The 23,069-nt window shown below is 45.6% G+C and overlaps 1 protein-coding gene across 1 annotated transcript in view; it reads right to left on the reverse strand.

Annotated features, from left to right (window-relative positions):
• Positions 1-729: 729 nt before the first annotated feature.
• csmd2 (CUB and Sushi multiple domains 2) overlaps positions 730-23,069 on the reverse strand; it is a 384,085-nt gene continuing 361,745 nt past the window's right edge. The window contains exons 49-50 of the mRNA XM_036971824.1: positions 7,918-8,100; positions 730-1,016 (exon numbers count right to left, since the gene is read on the reverse strand). Of these exons, the coding sequence (XP_036827719.1) occupies positions 823-1,016; positions 7,918-8,100 (377 nt within the window). The 3' untranslated portion in view covers positions 730-822. The remainder of the gene's footprint in view (positions 1,017-7,917; positions 8,101-23,069) is intronic.

The raw sequence follows: 23,069 nt of genomic DNA on the forward strand, positions 1-23,069 counted from the left end.
CCTGCAGGAGGCAGACCACTGTGTGAGACCAGGGCATCTCTCAGTCTATCCCTGCAGCAGGCAGACCACTGTGTGAGACCAGGGCATCTCTCAGTCTATCCCTGCAGGAGGCAGACCACTGTGTGAGACCAGGGCATCTCTCAGTCTATCCCTGCAGGAGGCAGACCACTGTGTGAGGCCAGGACATCTCTCAGTCTATCCCTGCAGGAGGCAGACCACTGTGTGAGACCAGGACATCTCTCAGTCTATCCCTGCAGGAGGCAGACCACTGTGTGAGACCAGGACATCTCTCAGTCTATCCCTGCAGGAGGCAGACCACTGTGTGAGACCAGGGCATCTCTCAGTCTATCCCTGCAGGAGGCAGACCACTGTGTGAGACCAGGGCATCTCTCAGTCTATCCCTGCAGGAGGCAGACCACTGTGTGAGACCAGGGCATCTCTCAGTCTATCCCTGCAGGAGGCAGACCACTGTGTGAGGCCAGGACATCTCTCAGTCTATCCCTGCAGGAGGCAGACCACTGTGTGAGACCAGGACATCTCTCAGTCTATCCCTGCAGGAGGCAGACCACTGTGTGAGACCAGGACATCTCTCAGTCTATCCCTGCAGGAGGCAGACCACTGTGTGAGACCAGGACATCTCCACTTTGAGTCGTCCTGAAATCTTAGATTTCTGATAAACATTTTGAGAATATATCAGAAATTGACTAATTCAATAAATACCAAAAACGAGACCTTTAAAAGGACGAGGGGAATATCACTGCCATCCGTTGCATTAGCAACCACAGTTTATATGGAGTATACCAGGGTGTCGACTGTGTGTTTTTAGTTTCTCTCTGTACCCGTGCACTCAGGCATGCTGCCGGTCCAGGTCCCGTTAACCGTGCAGTGGCGTGTGAGCAGTCCGTTGGAGTAGTAACCGTCTCGACAGGTGTAGGTGATGGAGCGGGAAAACACCAGGCCATCATGAGACAGGATCTGAGAGTTACGGGGTGTTCCTGGGTTCCCACAGGAGATCACTGAGAGAGGGAGAGGGAGAGAGGAGAGGGAGAGAGAGGGGGAGGATGAAATAGGTAGGGAGAGAAGGAGGGAGAGAGAGAGAAGTGTTAATGCAATACATATTAAGAATAGGATTTAGGCAAAGTGATCCCCCACTCCCCCTCTCTCCCTCTCCCTCTCTTGCTTTCTCTCTCCCCTTCCCTCCTTCTTCTCTCTTCCCCCCTTCCCCTTGTCACCCTCCTCTCTCTCTCTCTCTCTCTCTCTCTCTCTCTCTCTCTCTCTCCCTTCCCCCTGTCACCCCCTTCCCTCTCTCTCTCTCCCCTTCCCTCCTTCTTCTCTCTTCCCCCTTCCCCTTGTCACCCTCCTCTCTCTCTCTCCCTCTCTCTCTCTCTCTCTCTCTCTCTCTCTCTCTCCCTTCCCCTTGTCACCCTCCTCTCTCTCTCTCTCTCTCTCTTCTCTCTCTCTCTCTCTCTCTTCTCTCTCTCTCTCTCTCTCTCTCCCCCTTCCCTCCCTCTCCCCCTTCCCTCTCTCTCTCCCCCTTCCCCCTGTCACCCCCTTCCCTCTCTCTCTCCCCCTTCCCCCTGTCACCCTCTTCCCTCCCTCTCTCCCCCTTCCCTCCCAATATCCCTTCCCTCCCTCTCCCCCTTCCCTCTCTCTCTTCTCTTCCCCCTCTCTCTCCCCCTTCCCTCCCTCTATCCCCCTTCCCCCCTCTCTCCCCGTTCCCTCCCTCTATCCCTTCCCTCTTCTCTCTCTCTCTCCCCCATCCCTCTCTCCCCCCTTCCCTCTCCCCTCTCTCCCCTTCCCCCTCTCTCCCCCTTCCCTCACCTTCCCTCTTCTCTCTCTCTCTCTCTCTCTCTCTCTCTCTCTCTCTCTCTCTCTCTCTCTCTCCCCCTTCCCTTTCTCACCCCCTCCCTCTCTCTCCCCCTCTCTCTCTCTCCCTTCTCTCTCTCTCACCTTCCCTCCCTCTCCCCCTTCCCCCTCTCTCTCCCCCTCCCTCCATCTCTACACCTCTATCCCTTTCCTCCCCTTCCCTCTTCTCTCTCTCTCCCCTTCCCTCTCTCCCCCTCCCTCTCCCTCTCCTTCCCTCTCTCTCCCCTTCCCTCTCTCTCCCCCTTCCCCCACTCTCCCCCTTCCCTCTCTCTTCCCCCCTTCCCCCTCTCACCCCTTTCCCTCTCTCTCTCCCCCTTCCCCCTGTCACCCCCTTCCCTCCCTCTCCCCCTTCCCTCTCTCTCTTCTCTTCCACCTCTCTCTCCCCCTTCCCTCCCTCTCTCCCCCTTCCCCCTCTCTCCCCCTTCCCTCCCTCTATCCCTTCCCTCTTCTCTCTCTCTCCCCCTCCCCCCATCTCTCCCCCTTCCCTCTCCCCCCCTTCCCACTCTCCCCCTTACCCCTCTCTCCCCCTTCCCTCACCTTCCCTCTTCTCTCTCTCTCTCTCTCTCTCTCCCCCTACCCCCCCACTCTCCCCCTTCCCTCTCTCTCCCACTCTCTCTCTCTCACCTTCCCTCCCTCTCCCCCTTCCCCCTCTCTCTCCCCCTCCCTCCCTCTCTCCCCCTCTATCCATTTCCTCCCCTTCCCTCTTCTCTCTCTCTCTCTCTCTCTCTCTCCCCTTCCATCTCTCCCCCTCCCTCTCCCTCCCCTTCCCTCTCCCTCCCCTTCCCTTTCTCACCCCTTCCCTCTCTCCCATCCCTCTCTCCCCCTTCCGTCTCTCTCTCCCCATTCTAAGTCCTGTGGTCTCTCTCCCCCTTCCCTCTCTCTCCCCCCTTCCCTCTCTCTCTCCCCTTCCCCCTCTCTCTCCCCCTCTATCCCTTTCCTCCCCTTCCCCTTCCCTCTCTCTCTCTCCCTTCCCTCTTTCTCCCCCTTCCCTCCCTCTCTCCCTTCCCTCCCTTCCCTCTTCTCTCTCTCTCTCCCCCTTACCTCTCTCTCCCCTCTCTCCCCTCCCTCTCTCTCTCTCCCTCTCTCCCCTTCCCTCTCTCTCCCCTTCCCTCTCTCCCCCTTCCCTCTCTCTCTCTCTCTAATTCCTAGGTCTGTGGTCTTTTGACCAGTGGATCCAGTGGAGGATGATGTGTATGTTCATTACTGTCTCCTTATCCTCCTCCTTCCTGCTCCAGGCCCAACGGCCCATGGGCCATTGCACCACAGCACTCTCAGTGTGTGTGTGTGTGTGTGTGTATGTGTGTGTGTGTGTGGGCAAGCAATGGCCCCTCTATAATGACCAGCTGTGACTGGGCCTTGATGTCTTTGCCAACCATGAACAGGTGGCCACCCCTCAGGCACCACACAAAGAGAGAGAAGGAGTGAGGGATGGAGGGAGAGAGAGATAGAGAGGGGGAGTGAGACAGCTCTCTCTCCCTCTCGAACTGTATGTAGAAAATGTCTGTAGAACTGCCCTAGAGCTGTCTGTCTCAAGCACCGTCTGTAGAACTGGTATGACAGTCTGTATGTAGCACTGTCTGACAATCTCTATGAAGGTCTGTATGACAGTCTGTATGACAGTCTGTACGACAGTCTGTACGACAATCTGTATGACAGTCTGTATGACAGTCTGTATGACATTTTGCATGTAGTACAGCCTGTATGACAATCTGTATGACAGTCTGTATGACAGTCTGTATCACAATCTGTATGACAATCTGTATGACAATATGTATATAGCACTGTCTGTATGACAATCTGTATGACAGTCTGTATGACAATCTGTATGATAGTCTGTATGACAATCTGTATGATAGTCTGTTTGACAGTCTGTTTGACAATCTGTATGACAATCTGTATGACAGTCTGTATGTAGCACTGTATGTATGACAATCTGTATGACAGTCTGTATGTAGCACTGTATGTATGACATTCTGTTTGAGAATCTGTATGATAGTCTGTATGACAATCTGTTTGACAGTGTGTTTGACAATCTGTATGACAATCTGTATGTAGCACTGTCTGTATGGCCATCTGTTTGGCAATATCTCCCCCTCCTCTGTCTCTCTCGCCCCTCCTCTGTCTCTCTCCCCCCTCCTCTGTCTCTCCCCCCCTCCTCTGTCTCTCTCCCCCCCTCGTCTGTCTCTCTCCCCCTCCTCTGTCTCTCTCCCACCCTCCTCTGTCTCTCTCTCCCTCCTCTGTCTCTTTCCCCCCCTCCTCTGTCTCTCTCCCCCCTCTGTATATAGAACTGTCTGTCTGACTATCTGTCTGTAAAACTATCTTCTATCTATCATACAATCTGTATGACAGTCTGTATGAAGGTCTGTATGACAATCTGTATGAAGGTCTGTATGACAGTCTGTATGACAATCTGTATGAAGGTCTGTATGAAGGTCTGTATGACAATCTGTATGAAGGTCTGTATGACAGTCTGTATGTAGCACTGTATGACAATCTGTATGAAGGTCTGTATGACAGTCTGTATGTAGCACTGTCTGACAATCTCTATGAAGGTCTGTATGACAGTCTGTATGACAGTCTGTATGAAAATCTGTATTACAATTGGTATGACAGTCTGTATGACAATCTGTATGACAGTCTGTACGACAATCTGTACGACAGTCTGTACGACAGTCTGTATGACAGTCTGTAGACAATCTGTATGACAGTCTGTATGAAGGTCTGTATGCCTGTCTGTATGACAATCTGTATGAAGGTCTGTATGACAGTCTGTATGACAATCTGTACAACAATCTGTCTGACAGTCTGTATGACAGTCTATGTGTAGCACAGTCTGACAATCTCTATGAAGGTCTGTATGAAAATCTGTATTACAATTGGTATGACAGTCTGTATGACAGTCTGTATGACAGTCTGTATGACAATCTGTATGACAGTCTGTATGACAATCTGTATGACAGTCTGTATGACAATCTGTATGACAGTCTGTATGACAGTCTGTATGACAATGTGTATGAAGGTCTGTATGACAGTCTGTATGACAATCTGTATGAAGGTCTGTATGCCAGTCGGTATGAAGGTCTGTATGACAATCTGTATGACAATCTGTACAACAATCTGTATGAAGGTCTGTATGACAGTCTGTATGTAGCACTGTCTGACAATCTCTATGAAGGTCTGTATGACAGTCTGTATGACAGTCTGTATGAAAATGTGTATTACAATTGTTATGACAGTCTGTATGACAGTCTGTATGACAGTCTGTATGACAGTCTGTACGACAATCTGTATGACAGTCTGTATGACAGTCTGTATGACATTATGTATGTAGTACTGTCTGTATGACAGTCTGTATGACAATCTGTATATAGCACTGTCTGTATGACAATCTGTATGACAGTCTGTATGACAATCTGTATGATAGTCTGTATGACAATCTGTTTGACAGTCTGTTTGACAATCTGTATGACTATCTGTATGACAGTCTGTATGTAGCACTGTATGTACTGTATGTATGACAATCTGTATGACAGTCTGTATGTAGCACTGTATGTATGACATTCTGTTTGAGAATCTGTATGATAGTCTGTATGACAATCTGTTTGACAGTGTTTGACAATCTGTATGACAGTCTGTATGAAAATCTGTATTACAATTGGTATGACAGTCTGTATGACAGTCTTTATGACAGTCTGTATGACAATCTGTATGACAGTCTGTACGACAATCTGTACGACAGTCTGTATGACAATCTGTATGAAGGTCTGTATGACAGTCTGTATGAAGGTCTGTATGCCCGTCTGTATGACAATCTGTATGAAGGTCTGTATGACAGTCTGTATGACAATCTGTACAACAATCTGTATGAAGGTCTGTATGACAGTCTGTATGTAGCACTGTCTGACAATCTCTATGAAGGTCTGTATGACAGTCTGTATGACAGTCTGTATGAAAATGTGTATGACAGTCTGTACGACAGTCTGTACGACAATCTGTACGACAATCTGTATGACAGTCTGTATGACATTTTGTATGTAGTACTGTCTGTATGACAATCTGTATGACAGTCTGTATGACAGTCTGTGTCACAATCTGTATGACAATCTGTATGACAATATGTATATAGCACTGTCTGTATGACAATCTGTATGACAGTCTGTATGACAATATGTATGATAGTCTGTATGACAATCTGTATGATAGTCTGTTTGACAGTCTGTATGACAATCTGTATGACAATCTGTATGACAGTCTGTATGTAGCACTGTATGTATGACAATCTGTATGACAGTCTGTATGTAGCACTGTATGTATGACATTCTGTTTGAGAATCTGTATGATAGTCTGTATGACAATCTGTTACACAGTGTGTTTGAGAATCTGTATGATAGTCTGTATGACAGTCTGTTTGACAGTGTGTTTGACAATCTGTATGACAGTCTGTATGTAGCACTGTCTGACAATCTCTATGAAGGTCTGTATGACAGTCTGTATGACAGTCTGTATGACAATCTGTATGATAGTCTGTATGACAATCTGTATGATAGTCTGTTTGACAGTCTGTATGACAATCTGTATGACAATCTGTATGACAGTCTGTATGTAGCACTGTATGTATGACAATCTGTATGACAGTCTGTATGTAGCACTGTATGTATGACATTCTGTTTGAGAATCTGTATGATAGTCTGTATGACAGTCTGTTTGACAGTGTGTTTGACAATCTGTATGACAGTCTGTATGTAGCACTGTCTGACAATCTCTATGAAGGTCTGTATGACAGTCTGTATGACAGTCTGTATGACAATCTGTATGATAGTCTGTATGAAATTCTGTTAGACAGTCTGTTTGACAATCTATATGACAATCTGTATGTAGCACTGTCTGTATGGCCATCTGTTTGGCAATATCTCCCCCTCCTCTGTCTCTCTCGCCCCTCCTCTGTCTCTCTCCCCCCTCCTCTGTCTCTCTCCCCCTCCTCTGTCTCTCTCCCCCCTCCTCTGTCTCTCTCCCCCTCCTCTGTCTCTCTCCCCCCTCCTCTGTCTCTCTCCACCCCTCTTCTGTCTCTCTCCACCCCTCCTCTGTCTCTCTCCCCCCTCCTCTGTCTCTCTCCCCCCTCCTCTGTCTCTCTCCCCCTCCTCTGTCTCTCTCCACCCCTCCTCTGTCTCTCTCCCCCCTCCTCTGTCTCTCTCCCCCCTCCTCTGTCTCCGCTAAATTGAGAAGAAATAGCAAGGGCATTTATCTCAACCCTTCCGGATAGACAGAATTGAGAAGAAATTGAAATGGATTGGATCCCATTGCTACATTGTATTGGTCAGAGAGACAGGAAACTGAGTGGTAACAGAGTGTGATGTTATTAAAGAGGCTAACCACTAGTGGATTTCTATGTGTTAAGGTGGCAGAGAGACAGGCAGGCAGGCAGACAGACAGAGAGACAGAGAGACAGGCAGAGAGACTGACAGACAGACAGACAGACAGACAGAGATTCAGAGAGACAGGCAAGCAGGCAGGCAGTCAGGCAGGCAGTCAGGCAGACAGTCAGGCAGACAGTCAGGCAGGCAGTCAGGCAGGCAGGCAGGCAGGCAGGCAGGCAGGCAGGCATATGGTTGAGAGACACTACTGTGGTTTAGCACTGTGTGTGTTGTATTCTTCTTCAGAATGTGTGTGTGTGTCTGTTGTGTTTATGTTCAGAATGTGTGTGTGTGTCTGTTGTGTTTATGTTCAGAATGTGTGTGTGTGTCTGTTGTGTTTATGTTCAGAATGTGTGTGTGTGTCTGTTGTGTTTATGTTCAGAATGTGTGTGTGTGTCTGTTGTGTTTATGTTCAGAATGTGTGTGTGTGTCTGTTGTGTTTATGTTCAGAATGTGTGTGTGTTAGGGTTCTTGTTCGGGCAGTGGTTTAGCACTGGGTGTGTTGTATTCTTCTTCAGAATGTGTGTGTGTGTGTGCGCATATGTTGTGTTTATGTTCAGAATGTGTGTGTGTGTGTTGTGTTCTAGTTCAGATCGTGTGTGTGTTCTGCTTGTAAATATGTGTGTGTCCTGCATCTTACCATGGCACTCTGGCTGTGTGCCCACCCAGGTGCTGTTAGGTTGGCATGTTCTCTCTGAGGAACCTCGTAGGACATATCCCTGTTCACAGCTGAACCCCACCACACTGCCCACTGAGAAGTCTTCTCCGAGTCTGATACCGTGGCCTGGGATACCTGGATCCCCACACAGACCAGACGACTCTCCTGGAGAAAGAGGGGCGGAAAGAGAGAAAACACATATATATATATAGCTTTTAATTAAACCTGTATTTAACTAAGCAAGTCAGTTAAGAACATCAAGAACAAATTCTTGAAGGGTTAACTGCTTCGTTCAGGGGCAGAACGACAGAGTTTGACTTTTTCAGCTCGGGGATTCGATCCAGCAACCTGTCGGTTACTGTCACCCCAATATATATATATAAATAAATATAGAAAATGCTTTTGAAGAAGATTAAACATAATCGTCTTGAAAAAAGGTCAGAAAATAAAGAAATGGCGCCCGGAAGAGTCTCATGACGTCATTTGGTTATAATTGACATTTTCAAATAATTTCTCTCTCGCTCTCCTGGTTCGTCCTTCTGACCTCAGAACCTTAATGTAACAGATCCCTGACTGTTTGTAGACATTTCCTTTTCAGTCACATGACCTAGTGGCCACATGGGTGGAATGTTACTGTTGAAATGTTTCATCATTTCATAATTAATAAACGTTATTTAGAAGGAAAAAAAGCAGCTGAAAATCTGGTGTTTCTACGTCAAACGGTTGTTGTTGTATTTTCATGTTCTGTGATGCATATAAAGTGTAATATTGGGATGCAAACTCAAAATGTAATACATTTCAACTCTGTATCTGACATGGTACAGGTGGTGGTCTATATCTGACATGGTACAGGTGGTGGTCTATATCTGACATGGTACAGGTGGTCTATATCTGACATGGTACAGGTGGTCTATATCTGACATGGTACAGGTGGTCTATATCTGACATGGTACAGGTGGTCTATATCTGACATGGTACAGGTGGTCTATATCTGACATGGTACAGGTGGTCTATATCTGGCATGGTACAGGTGGTCTATATCTGACATGGTAAAGGTGGTCTATATCTGACATGGTACAGGGGGTGGTCTATATCTGACATGGTACAGGTGGTGGTCTATATCTGACATGGTAAAGGTGGTCTATATCTGACATGGTACAGGTGGTCTATATCTGACATGGTACAGGTGGTCTATATCTGACATGGTACAGGTGGTCTATATCTGACATGGTACAGGTGGTCTATATCTGACATGGTACAGGTGGTCTATATCTGACATGGTACAGGTGGTCTATATCTGACATGATACAGGTGGTCTATATCTGACATGGTACAGGTGGTCTATATCTAACACGGTACAGGTGGTCTATATCTGACATGGTACAGGTGGTGGTCTATATCTGACATGGTACAGGTGGTCTATATCTGACATGGTACAGGTGGTCTATATCTGACATGGTACAGGTGGTCTATATCTGGCATGGTACAGGTGGTCTATATCTGACATGGTAAAGGTGGTCTATATCTGACATGGTACAGGTGGTGGTCTATATCTGACATGGTACAGGTGGTGGTCTATATCTGACATGGTTGGTGGTCTATATCTGACATGGTACAGGTAGTCTATATCTGACATGGTAAAGGTGGTCTATATCTGACATGGTACAGATGGCGGTCTATATCTGACATGGTACAGGGGGTGGTCTATATCTGACATGGTACAGGTGGTGGTCTATATCTGACATGGTACAGGTGGTCTATATCTGACATGGTACAGGTGGTCTATACCTGACATGGTACAGGTGGTCTATATCTGACATGGTACAGGTGGTCTATATCTGACATGGTACAGGTGGTGGTCTATATCTGACATGGTACAGGTGGTGGTCTATATCTGACATGGTTGGTGGTCTATATCTGACATGGTACAGGTAGTCTATATCTGACATGGTAAAGGTGGTCTATATCTGACATGGTACAGATGGCGGTCTATATCTGACATGGTACAGGGGGTGGTCTATATCTGACATGGTACAGGTGGTGGTCTATATCTGACATGGTACAGGTGGTCTATATCTGACATGGTACAGGTGGTCTATACCTGACATGGTACAGGTGGTCTATATCTGACATGGTACAGGTGGTCTATATCTGACATGGTACAGGTGGTGGTCTATATCTGACATGGTACAGGTGGTGGTCTATATCTGACATGGTTGGTGGTCTATATCTGACATGGTACAGGTGGTCTATATCTAACACGGTACAGGTGGTCTATATCTGACATGGTACAGGTGGTGGTCTATATCTGACATGGTACAGGTGGTCTATATCTGACATGGTACAGGTGGTCTATATCTGGCATGGTACAGGTGGTCTATATCTGACATGGTAAAGGTGGTCTATATCTGACATGGTACAGGTGGTGGTCTATATCTGACATGGTACAGGTGGTGGTCTATATCTGACATGGTTGGTGGTCTATATCTGACATGGTACAGGTAGTCTATATCTGACATGGTAAAGGTGGTCTATATCTGACATGGTACAGATGGCGGTCTATATCTGACATGGTACAGGGGGTGGTCTATATCTGACATAGTACAGGTGGTGGTCTATATCTGACATGGTACAGGTGGTCTATATCTGACATGGTACAGGTGGTCTATACCTGACATGGTACAGGTGGTCTATATCTGACATGGTACAGGTGGTCTATATCTGACATGGTACAGGTGGTGGTCTATATCTGACATGGTACAGGTGGTGGTCTATATCTGACATGGTTGGTGGTCTATATCTGACATGGTACAGGTAGTCTATATCTGACATGGTAAAGGTGGTCTATATCTGACATGGTACAGATGGCGGTCTATATCTGACATGGTACAGGGGGTGGTCTATATCTGACATGGTACAGGTGGTGGTCTATATCTGACATGGTACAGGTGGTCTATATCTGACATGGTACAGGTGGTCTATACCTGACATGGTACAGGTGGTCTATATCTGACATGGTACAGGTGGTCTATATCTGACATGGTACAGGTGGTCTATATCTAAAATGGTACAGGTGGTCTATATCTGACATGGTACAGGTGGTGGTCTATATATGACATGGTACAGGTGGTCTATATCTGACATGGTAAAGGTGGTCTATATCTGACATGGTACAGGTGGTGGTCTATATCTGACATGGTACAGGTGGTCTATATCTGACATGGTACAGGTGGTCTATATCTGACATGGAACAGGTGGTGGTCTATATCTGACATGGTACAGGTGGTCTATATCTGACATGGTACAGGTGGTGGTCTATATCTGACATGGTACAGGTGGTCTATATCTGACATGGTACAGGTGGTCTATATCTGACATGGTACAGGTGGTCTATATCTGACATGGTACAGGTGGTCTATATCTGACATGGTACAGGTGGAGTTCTATATCTGACATGGTACAGGTGGTCTATATCTGACATGGTACAGGTGGTCTATATCTGACATGGTACAAGTGGTCTATATCTGACATGGTACAGGTCGTCTATATCTGACATGGTACAGGTGGTGTTCTATATCTGACATGGTACAGGTGGTCTATATCTGACATGGTACAGATGGTCTATATCTGACATGGTACAGGTGGTGGTCTATATCTGACATGGTACAGGTGGTCTATGTCTGACATGGTACAGGTCGTCTATATCTGACATGGTACAGGTGGTCTATATCTGACCTGGTATAGGTTGTCTATATCTGACATGTTACAGGTCGTCTATATCTGACACAGTACAGGCGGTCTATATCTGACATGGTACAGGTGGTCTATATCTGACATGGTACAGGTGGTCTATATCTGACATGGTACAGGGGGTCTATATCTGACATGGTACAGGTAGTCTATATCTGGCATGGTACAGGTGGTGGTCTATATCTGACATGGTACAGGTGGTGTATATCTGACATGGTACAGGTGGTCTATATCTGACATGGTACAGGTGGTCTATATCTGACATGGTACAGGTGGTCTATATCTGACATGGTACAGGTGGTCCATATCTGACATGGTACAGGTGGTCTATATCTGACGTGGTACAGGTGGTCTATATCTGACATGGTACAGGTGGTGGTCTATATCTGACATGGTACCGGTGGTCTATATCTGACATGGTACAGGTGGTCTATATCTGACATGGTACAGGTGGTCTATATCTGACGTGGTACAGGTGGTCTATATCTGACATGGTACAGGTGGTCTATATCTGACATCGTACAGGTGGTCTATATCTGACGTGGTACAGGTGGTCTATATCTGACGTGGTACAGGTAGTCTATATCTGACGCGGTGCAGGTGTTCTATGTCTGACGCAGTGCAGGTGGTCTATATCTGACATGGTACAGGTGGTCTATATCTGACATGGTACAGGTGGTCTATATCTGACATGGTTTAGGTGGTCTATATCTGACATGGTACAGGTGGTCTATATCTGACATGGTACAGGTGGTCTATATCTGACGTGGTACAGGTGGTCTATATCTGACATGGTACAGGTGGTGGTCTATATCTGACATGGTACAGGTGGTCTATATCTGACATGGTACAGGTGGTCTATATCTGACGTGGTACAGGTGGTCTATATCTGACATGGTACAGGTGGTCTATATCTGACATGGTACAGGTGGTCTATATCTGACATGGTACAGGTGGTCTATATCTGGCATGGTACAGGTGGTCTATATCTGACATGGTACAGATGGCGGTCTATATCTGACATGGTACAGGGGGTGGTCTATATCTGACATGGTACAGGTGGTGGTCTATATCTGACATGGTACAGGTGGTCTATATCTGACATGGTACAGGTGGTCTATACCTGACATGGTACAGGTGGTCTATATCTGACATGGTACAGGTGGTGGTCTATATCTGACATGGTACAGGTGGTGGTCTATATCTGACATGGTTGGTGGTCTATATCTGACATGGTACAGGTAGTCTATATCTGACATGGTAAAGGTGGTCTATATCTGACATGGTACAGATGGCGGTCTATATCTGACATGGTACAGGGGGTGGTCTATATCTGACATGGTACAGGTGGTGGTCTATATCTGACATGGTACAGGTGGTCTATATCTGACATGGTACAGGTGGTCTATACCTGACATGGTACAGGTGGTCTATATCTGACATGGTACAGGTGGTCTATATCTGACATGGTACAGGTGGTGGTCTATATCTGACATGGTACAGGTGGTGGTCTATATCTGACATGGTTGGTGGTCTATATCTGACATGGTACAGGTAGTCTATATCTGACATGGTAAAGGTGGTCTATATCTGACATGGTACAGATGGCGGTCTATATCTGACATGGTACAGGGGGTGGTCTATATCTGACATGGTACAGGTGGTGGTCTATATCTGACATGGTACAGGTGGTCTATATCTGACATGGTACAGGTGGTCTATACCTGACATGGTACAGGTGGTCTATATCTGACATGGTACAGGTGGTCTATATCTGACATGGTACAGGTGGTCTATATCTGACATGGTACAGGTGGTCTATATCTAAAATGGTACAGGTGGTCTATATCTGACATGGTACAGGTGGTGGTCTATATATGACATGGTACAGGTGGTCTATATCTGACATGGTAAAGGTGGTCTATATCTGACATGGTACAGGTGGTGGTCTATATCTGACATGGTACAGGTGGTCTATATCTGACATGGTACAGGTGGTCTATATCTGACATGGAACAGGTGGTGGTCTATATCTGACATGGTACAGGTGGTCTATATCTGACATGGTACAGGTGGTGGTCTATATCTGACATGGTACAGGTGGTCTATATCTGACATGGTACAGGTGGTCTATATCTGACATGGTACAGGTGTCTATATCTGACATGGTACAGGTGGTCTATATCTGACATGGTACAGGTGGAGTTCTATATCTGACATGGTACAGGTGGTCTATATCTGACATGGTACAAGTGGTCTATATCTGACATGGTACAGGTCGTCTATATCTGACATGGTACAGGTGGTGTTCTATATCTGACATGGTACAGGTGGTCTATATCTGACATGGTACAGATGGTCTATATCTGACATGGTACAGGTGGTGGTCTATATCTGACATGGTACAGGTGGTCTATGTCTGACATGGTACAGGTCGTCTATATCTGACATGGTACAGGTGGTCTATATCTGACCTGGTATAGGTTGTCTATATCTGACATGTTACAGGTGGTCTATATCTGACACAGTACAGGCGGTCTATATCTGACATGGTACAGGTGGTCTATATCTGACATGGTACAGGTGGTGGTCTATATCTGACATGGTACAGGTGGTGTATATCTGACATGGTACAGGTGGTCTATATCTGACATGGTACAGGTGGTCTATATCTGACATGGTACAGGTGGTCTATATCTGACATGGTACAGGTGGTCCATATCTGACATGGTACAGGTGGTCTATATCTGACGTGGTACAGGTGGTCTATATCTGACATGGTACAGGTGGTGGTCTATATCTGACATGGTACCGGTGGTCTATATCTGACATGGTACAGGTGGTCTATATCTGACATGGTACAGGTGGTCTATATCTGACATGGTACAGGTGGTGGTCTATATCTGACATGGTACAGGTGGTCTATATCTGACATGGTACAGGTGGTCTATATCTGACGTGGTACAGGTGGTCTATATCTGACATGGTACAGGTGGTCTATATCTGACATCGTACAGGTGGTCTATATCTGACGTGGTACAGGTGGTCTATATCTGACGTGGTACAGGTAGTCTATATCTGACGCAGTGCAGGTGTTCTATGTCTGACGCAGTGCAGGTGGTCTATATCTGACATGGTACAGGTGGTCTATATCTGACATGGTACAGGTGGTCTATATCTGACATGGTTTAGGTGGTCTATATCTGACATGGTACAGGTGGTCTATATCTGACATGGTACAGGTAGTCTATATCTGACGTGGTACAGGTGGTCTATATCTGACATGGTACAGGTGGTGGTCTATATCTGACATGGTACAGGTGGTGGTCTATATCTGACATGGTTGGTGGTCTATATCTGACATGGTACAGGTAGTCTATATCTGACATGGTAAAGGTGGTCTATATCTGACATGGTACAGATGGCGGTCTATATCTGACATGGTACAGGGGGTGGTCTATATCTGACATGGTACAGGTGGTGGTCTATATCTGACATGGTACAGGTGGTCTATATCTGACATGGTACAGGTGGTCTATACCTGACATGGTACAGGTGGTCTATATCTGACATGGTACAGGTGGTCTATATCTGACATGGTACAGGTGGTGGTCTATATCTGACATGGTACAGGTGGTGGTCTATATCTGACATGGTTGGTGGTCTATATCTGACATGGTACAGGTAGTCTATATCTGACATGGTAAAGGTGGTCTATATCTGACATGGTACAGATGGCGGTCTATATCTGACATGGTACAGGGGGTGGTCTATATCTGACATGGTACAGGTGGTGGTCTATATCTGACATGGTACAGGTGGTCTATATCTGACATGGTACAGGTGGTCTATACCTGACATGGTACAGGTGGTCTATATCTGACATGGTACAGGTGGTCTATATCTGACATGGTACAGGTGGTCTATATCTGACATGGTACAGGTGGTCTATATCTAAAATGGTACAGGTGGTCTATATCTGACATGGTACAGGTGGTGGTCTATATATGACATGGTACAGGTGGTCTATATCTGACATGGTGAAGGTGGTCTATATCTGACATGGTACAGGTGGTGGTCTATATCTGACATGGTACAGGTGGTCTATATCTGACATGGTACAGGTGGTCTATATCTGACATGGAACAGGTGGTGGTCTATATCTGACATGGTACAGGTGGTCTATATCTGACATGGTACAGGTGGTGGTCTATATCTGACATGGTACAGGTGGTCTATATCTGACATGGTACAGGTGGTCTATATCTGACATGGTACAGGTGGAGTTCTATATCTGACATGGTACAGGTGGTCTATATCTGACATGGTACAGGTGGTCTATATCTGACATGGTACAAGTGGTCTATATCTGACATGGTACAGGTCGTCTATATCTGACATGGTACAGGTGGTGTTCTATATCTGACATGGTACAGGTGGTCTATATCTGACATGGTACAGATGGTCTATATCTGACATGGTACAGGTGGTGGTCTATATCTGACATGGTACAGGTGGTCTATGTCTGACATGGTACAGGTCGTCTATATCTGACATGGTACAGGTGGTCTATATCTGACCTGGTATAGGTTGTCTATATCTGACATGTTACAGGTGGTCTATATCTGACACAGTACAGGCGGTCTATATCTGACATGGTACAGGTGGTCTATATCTGACATGGTACAGGTGGTCTATATCTGACATGGTACAGGGGGTCTATATCTGACATGGTACAGGTAGTCTATATCTGGCATGGTACAGGTGGTGGTCTATATCTGACATGGTACAGGTGGTGTATATCTGACATGGTACAGGTGGTCTATATCTGACATGGTACAGGTGGTCTATATCTGACATGGTACAGGTGGTCTATATCTGACATGGTACAGGTGGTCCATATCTGACATGGTACAGGTGGTCTATATCTGACGTGGTACAGGTGGTCTATATCTGACATGGTACAGGTGGTGGTCTATATCTGACATGGTACCGGTGGTCTATATCTGACATGGTACAGGTGGTCTATATCTGACGTGGTACAGGTGGTCTATATCTGACATGGTACAGGTGGTGGTCTATATCTGACATGGTACAGGTGGTCTATATCTGACATGGTACAGGTGGTCTATATCTGACGTGGTACAGGTGGTCTATATTTGACATGGTACAGGTGGTCTATATCTGACATCGTACAGGTGGTCTATATCTGACGTGGTACAGGTGGTCTATATCTGACGTGGTACAGGTAGTCTATATCTGACGCAGTGCAGGTGTTCTATGTCTGACGCAGTGCAGGTGGTCTATATCTGACATGGTACAGGTGGTCTATATCTGACATGGTACAGGTGGTCTATATCTGACATGGTTTAGGTGGTCTATATCTGACATGGTACAGGTGGTCTATATCTGACATGGTACAGGTGGTCTATATCTGACGTGGTACAGGTGGTCTATATCTGACATGGTACAGGTGGTCTATATCTGACGTGGTACAGGTGGTCTATATCTGACATGGTACAGGTGGTCTATATCTGACATCGTACAGGTGGTCTATATCTGACGTGGTATAGGTGGTCTATATCTGACGTGGTACAGGTAGTCTATATCTGACGCAGTGCAGGTGTTCTATGTCTGACGCAGTGCAGGTGGTCTATATCTGACATGGTACAGGTGGTCTATATCTGACATGGTACAGGTGGTCTATATCTGACATGGTACAGGTGGTCTATATCTGACGTGGTACAGGTGGTCTATATCTGACATGGTACAGGTGGTCTATATCTGACATGGTACAGGTGGTCTATATCTGACATGGTACAGGTGGTCTATATCTGACATGGTACAGGTGGTCTATATCTGACATGGTACAGGTGGTCTATATCTGACATGGTACAGGTGGTCTATATCTGACGCAGTGCAGGTGGTCTATATCTGACATGGTACAGGTGGTCTATATCTGACATGGTACAGGTGGTCTATATCTGACATGGTACAGGTGGTCTATATCTGACATGGTACAGGTGGTCTATATCTGACATGGTACAGGTGGTCTATATCTGACATGGTACAGGTGGTGGTCTATATCTGACATGGTACAGGTGGTCTATATCTGACATGGTACAGGTGGTGGTCTATATCTGACATGGTACAGGTGGTCTATATCTGACATGGTACAGGTGGTCTATATCTGACATGGTACAGGTGGTCTATATCTGACATGGTACAGGTGGTCTATATCTGACATGGTACAGGTGGTCTATATCTGACATGGTACAGGTGGTGGTCTATATCTGACATGGTACAGGTGGTCTATATCTGACATGGTACAGGTGGTGGTCTATATCTGACATGGTACAGGTGGTCTATATCTGACATGGTACAGGTGGTCTATATCTGACATGGTACAGGTGGTCTATATCTGACATGGTCAGGTGGTCTATATCGGACATGGTACAGGTGGAGTTCTATATCTGACATGGTACAATTGGTCTATATCTGACATGGTACAGGTCATCTATATCTGACATGGTACAGGTGGTGTTCTATATCTGACATGGTACAGGTGGTCTATATCTGACATGGTACAGGTGGTCTATATCAGACATGGTACAGGTGGTGGTCTATATCTGACATGGTACAGGTGGTCTATATCTGACATGGTACAGGTGGTCTATATCTGACATGGTACAGGTGGTCTATATCTGACATGGTACAGGTGGTCTATATCTGACATGGTACAGATGGTCTATATCTGACATGGTACATGTGGTGGTCTATATCTGACATGGTACAGGTGGTCTATATCTGACATGGTACAGGTGGTCTATATCGGACATGGTACAGGTGGTCCATATCTGACATGGTACAGGTGGTCTATATCTGACATGGTACATGTGGTCTATATCTTTATTTTATTTTTTTATTTATTTTACCTTTATTTAACCAGGTAGGCAAGTTGAGAACAAGTTCTCATTTACAATTGCGACCTGGTGGTCTATATCTGACATGGTACAGGTGGTCTATATCTGACATGGTACAGGTGGTCTATATCTGACATGGTACAGGGGGTCTATATCTGACATGGTACAGGTAGTCTATATCTGGCATGGTACAGGTAGTCTATATCTGACATGGTACAGGTGGTGGTCTATATCTGACATGGTACAGGTGGTGGTCTATATCTGACATGGTACAGGTGGTCTATATCTGACATGGTACAGGTGGTCTATATCTGACATGGTACAGGTGGTGGTCTATATCTGACATGGTACAGGTGGTCTATATCTGACATGGTACAGGTGGTGGTCTATATCTGACATGGTACAGGTGGTCTATATCTGACATGGTACAGGTGGTCTATATCTGACATGGTACAGGTGGTCTATATCTGACATGGTACAGGTGGTGGTCTATATCTGACATGGTACAGGTGGTCTATATCTGACATGGTACAGGTGGTGGTCTATATCTGACATGGTACAGGTGGTCTATATCTGACATGGTACAGATGGTCTATATCTGACATGGTACAGGTGGTCTATATCTGACATGGTACAGGTGGTCTATATCGGACATGGTACAGGTGGAGTTCTATATCTGACATGGTACAGGTGGTCTATATCTGACATGGTACAGGTGGTGGTCTATATCTGACATGGTACAAGTCGTCTATATCTGACATGGTACAGGTGGTCTATATCTGACATGGTACAGGTGGTCTATATCTGACATGTTACAGGTGGTCTATATCTGACATGGTAAAGGTGGTCTATATCTGACATGGTATAGATGGTCTATATCTGACATGGTACAGGTGGTCTATATCTGACATGGTACAGGTGGTCTATATCTGACATGGTACAGGTGGTCTATATCTGACATGGTACAGGTGGTCTATATCAGACATGGTACAGGTGGTGGTCTATATCTGACATGGTACAGGTGGTCTATATCTGACATGGTACAGGTGGTCTATATCTGACATGGTACAGGTGGTCTATATCTGACATGGTACAGGTGGTCTATATCTGACATGGTACAGGTGGTTTATATCTGACATGGTATAGGTGGTCCATATCTGACATGGTACAGGTGGTCTATATCTGACATGGTACAGGTGGTCCATATCTGACATGGTACAGGTGGTCTATATCTGACATGGTACATGTGGTCTATATCTTTATTTTATTTTTTTATTCATTTTACCTTTATTTAACCAGGTAGGCAAGTTGAGAACAAGTTCTCATTTACAATTGCGACCTGGTGGTCTATATCTGACATGGTACAGGTGGTCTATATCTGACATGGTACAGGTGGTCTATATCTGACATGGTACAGGGGGTCTATATCTGACATGGTACAGGTAGTCTATATCTGGCATGGTACAGGTAGTCTATATCTGACATGGTACAGGTGGTGGTCTATATCTGACATGGTACAGGTGGTGGTCTATATCTGACATGGTACAGGTGGTCTATATCTGACATGGTACATGTGGTCTATGTCTTTATTTTATTTTTTTATTTATTTTACCTTTATTTAACCAGGTAGGCAAGTTGAGAACAAGTTCTCATTTACAATTGCGACCTGGTGGTCTATATCTGACATGGTACAGGTGGTCTATATCTGACATGGTACAGGTGGTCTATATCTGACATGGTACAGGGGGTCTATATCTGACATGGTACAGGTAGTCTATATCTGGCATGGTACAGGTAGTCTATATCTGACATGGTACAGGTGGTGGTCTATATCTGACATGGTACAGGTGGTGGTCTATATCTGACATGGTACAGGTGGTGGTCTATATCTGACATGGTACAGGTGGTCTATATCTGACATGGTACAGGTGGTGGTCTATATCTGACATGGTACAGGTGGTGGTCTATATCTGACATGGTACATGTGGTCTATATCTTTATTTTATTTTTTTATTTATTTTACCTTTATTTAACCAGGTAGGCAAGTTGAGAACAAGTTCTCATTTACAATTGCGACCTGGTGGTCTATATCTGACATGGTACAGGTGGTCTATATCTGACATGGTACAGGTGGTCTATATCTGACATGGTACAGGTGGTCTATATCTGACATGGTACAGGTGGTCTATATCTGACATGGTACAGGGGGTCTATATCTGACATGGTACAGGTAGTCTATATCTGGCATGGTACAGGTAGTCTATATCTGACATGGTACAGGTGGTGGTCTATATCTGACATGGTACAGGTGGTGGTCTATATCTGACATGGTACAGGTGGTCTATATCTGACATGGTACAGGTGGTCTATATCTGACATAGTACAGGTGGTGGTCTATATCTGACATGGTACAGGTGGTCTATATCTGACATGGTACAGGTGGTGGTCTATATCTGACATGGTACAGGTGGTCTATATCTGACATGGTACAGGTGGTCTATATCTGACATGGTACAGGTGGTCTATATCTGACATGGTACAGGTGGTGGTCTATATCTGACATGGTACAGGTGGTCTATATCTGACATGGTACAGGTGGTGGTCTATATCTGACATGGCACAGGTGGTCTATATCTGACATGGTACAGATGGTCTATATCTGACATGGTACAGGTGGTCTATATCTGACATGGTACAGGTGGTCTATATCGGACATGGTACAGGTGGAGTTCTATATCTGACATGGTACAGGTGGTCTATATCTGACATGGTACAGGTGGTGGTCTATATCTGACATGGTACAAGTCGTCTATATCTGACATGGTACAGGTGGTCTATATCTGACATGGTACAGGTGGTCTATATCTGACATGTTACAGGTGGTCTATATCTGACATGGTAAAGGTGGTCTATATCTGACATGGTATAGATGGTCTATATCTGACATGGTACAGGTGGTCTATATCTGACATGGTACAGGTGGTCTATATCTGACATGGTACAGGTGGTCTATATCTGACATGGTACAGGTGGTCTATATCAGACATGGTACAGGTGGTGGTCTATATCTGACATGGTACAGGTGGTCTATATCTGACATGGTACAGGTGGTCTATATCTGACATGGTACAGGTGGTCTATATCTGACATGGTACAGGTGGTCTATATCTGACATGGTACAGGTGGTTTATATCTGACATGGTATAGGTGGTCCATATCTGACATGGTACAGGTGGTCTATATCTGACATGGTACAGGTGGTCCATATCTGACATGGTACAGGTGGTCTATATCTGACATGATACAGGTGGTCTATATCTGACATGGTACAGGTGGTCCATATCTGACATGGTACAGGTGGTCTATATCTGACATGGTACATGTGGTCTATATCTTTATTTTATTTTTTTATTTATTTTACCTTTATTTAACCAGGTAGGCAAGTTGAGAACAAGTTCTCATTTACAATTGCGACCTGGTGGTCTATATCTGACATGGTACAGGTGGTCTATATCTGACATGGTACAGGTGGTGGTCTATATCTGACATGGTACAGGTGGTCTATATATGACATGGTACAGGTGGTCTATATCTGACATGGTACAGGTGGTCTATATCTGACATGGTACAGGTGGTCTATATCTGACGTGGTACAGGTGGTCTATATCTGACATGGTACAGGTGGTGGTCTATATCTGACATGGTACAGGTGGTCTATATCTGACGTGGTAGAGGTGGTCTATATCTGACATGGTACAGGTGGTCTATATCTGACATGGTACAGGTGGTCTATATCTGACGTGGTACAGGTGGTCTATATCTGACATGGTACAGGTGGTGGTCTATATCTGACATGGTACAGGTGGTCTATATCTGACGTGATACAGGTGGTGGTCTATATCTGACATGGTACAGGTGGTCTATATCTGACATGGTACAGGTGGTCTATATCTGACGTGGTACAGGTGGTCTATATCTGACATGGTACAGGTGGTCTATATCTGACATGGTACAGGTGGTCTATATCTGACGTGGTACAGGTGGTCTATATCTGACGTGATACAGGTGGTGGTCTATATCTGACGCAGTGCAGGTGTTCTATGTCTGACGCAGTGCAGGTGGTCTATATCTGACATGGTACAGGTGGTCTATATCTGACATGGTACAGGTGGTCTATATCTGACATGGTACAGGTGGTCTATATCTGACGTGGTACAGGTGGTCTATATCTGACGTGGTACAGGTAGTCTATATCTGACGCAGTGCAGGTGTTCTATGTCTGACGCAGTGCAGGTGGTCTATATCTGACATGGTACAGGTGGTCTATATCTGACATGGTACAGGTGGTCTATATCTGACATGGTACAGGTGGTGGTCTATATCTGACATGGTACAGGTGGTCTATATCTGACATGGTACAGGTGGTGGTCTATATCTGACATGGTACAGGTGGTCTATATC

Source organism: Oncorhynchus mykiss, chromosome 32, assembly GCF_013265735.2.
Source record: "Oncorhynchus mykiss isolate Arlee chromosome 32, USDA_OmykA_1.1, whole genome shotgun sequence".
Lineage (NCBI taxonomy): Eukaryota > Metazoa > Chordata > Actinopteri > Salmoniformes > Salmonidae > Oncorhynchus > Oncorhynchus mykiss.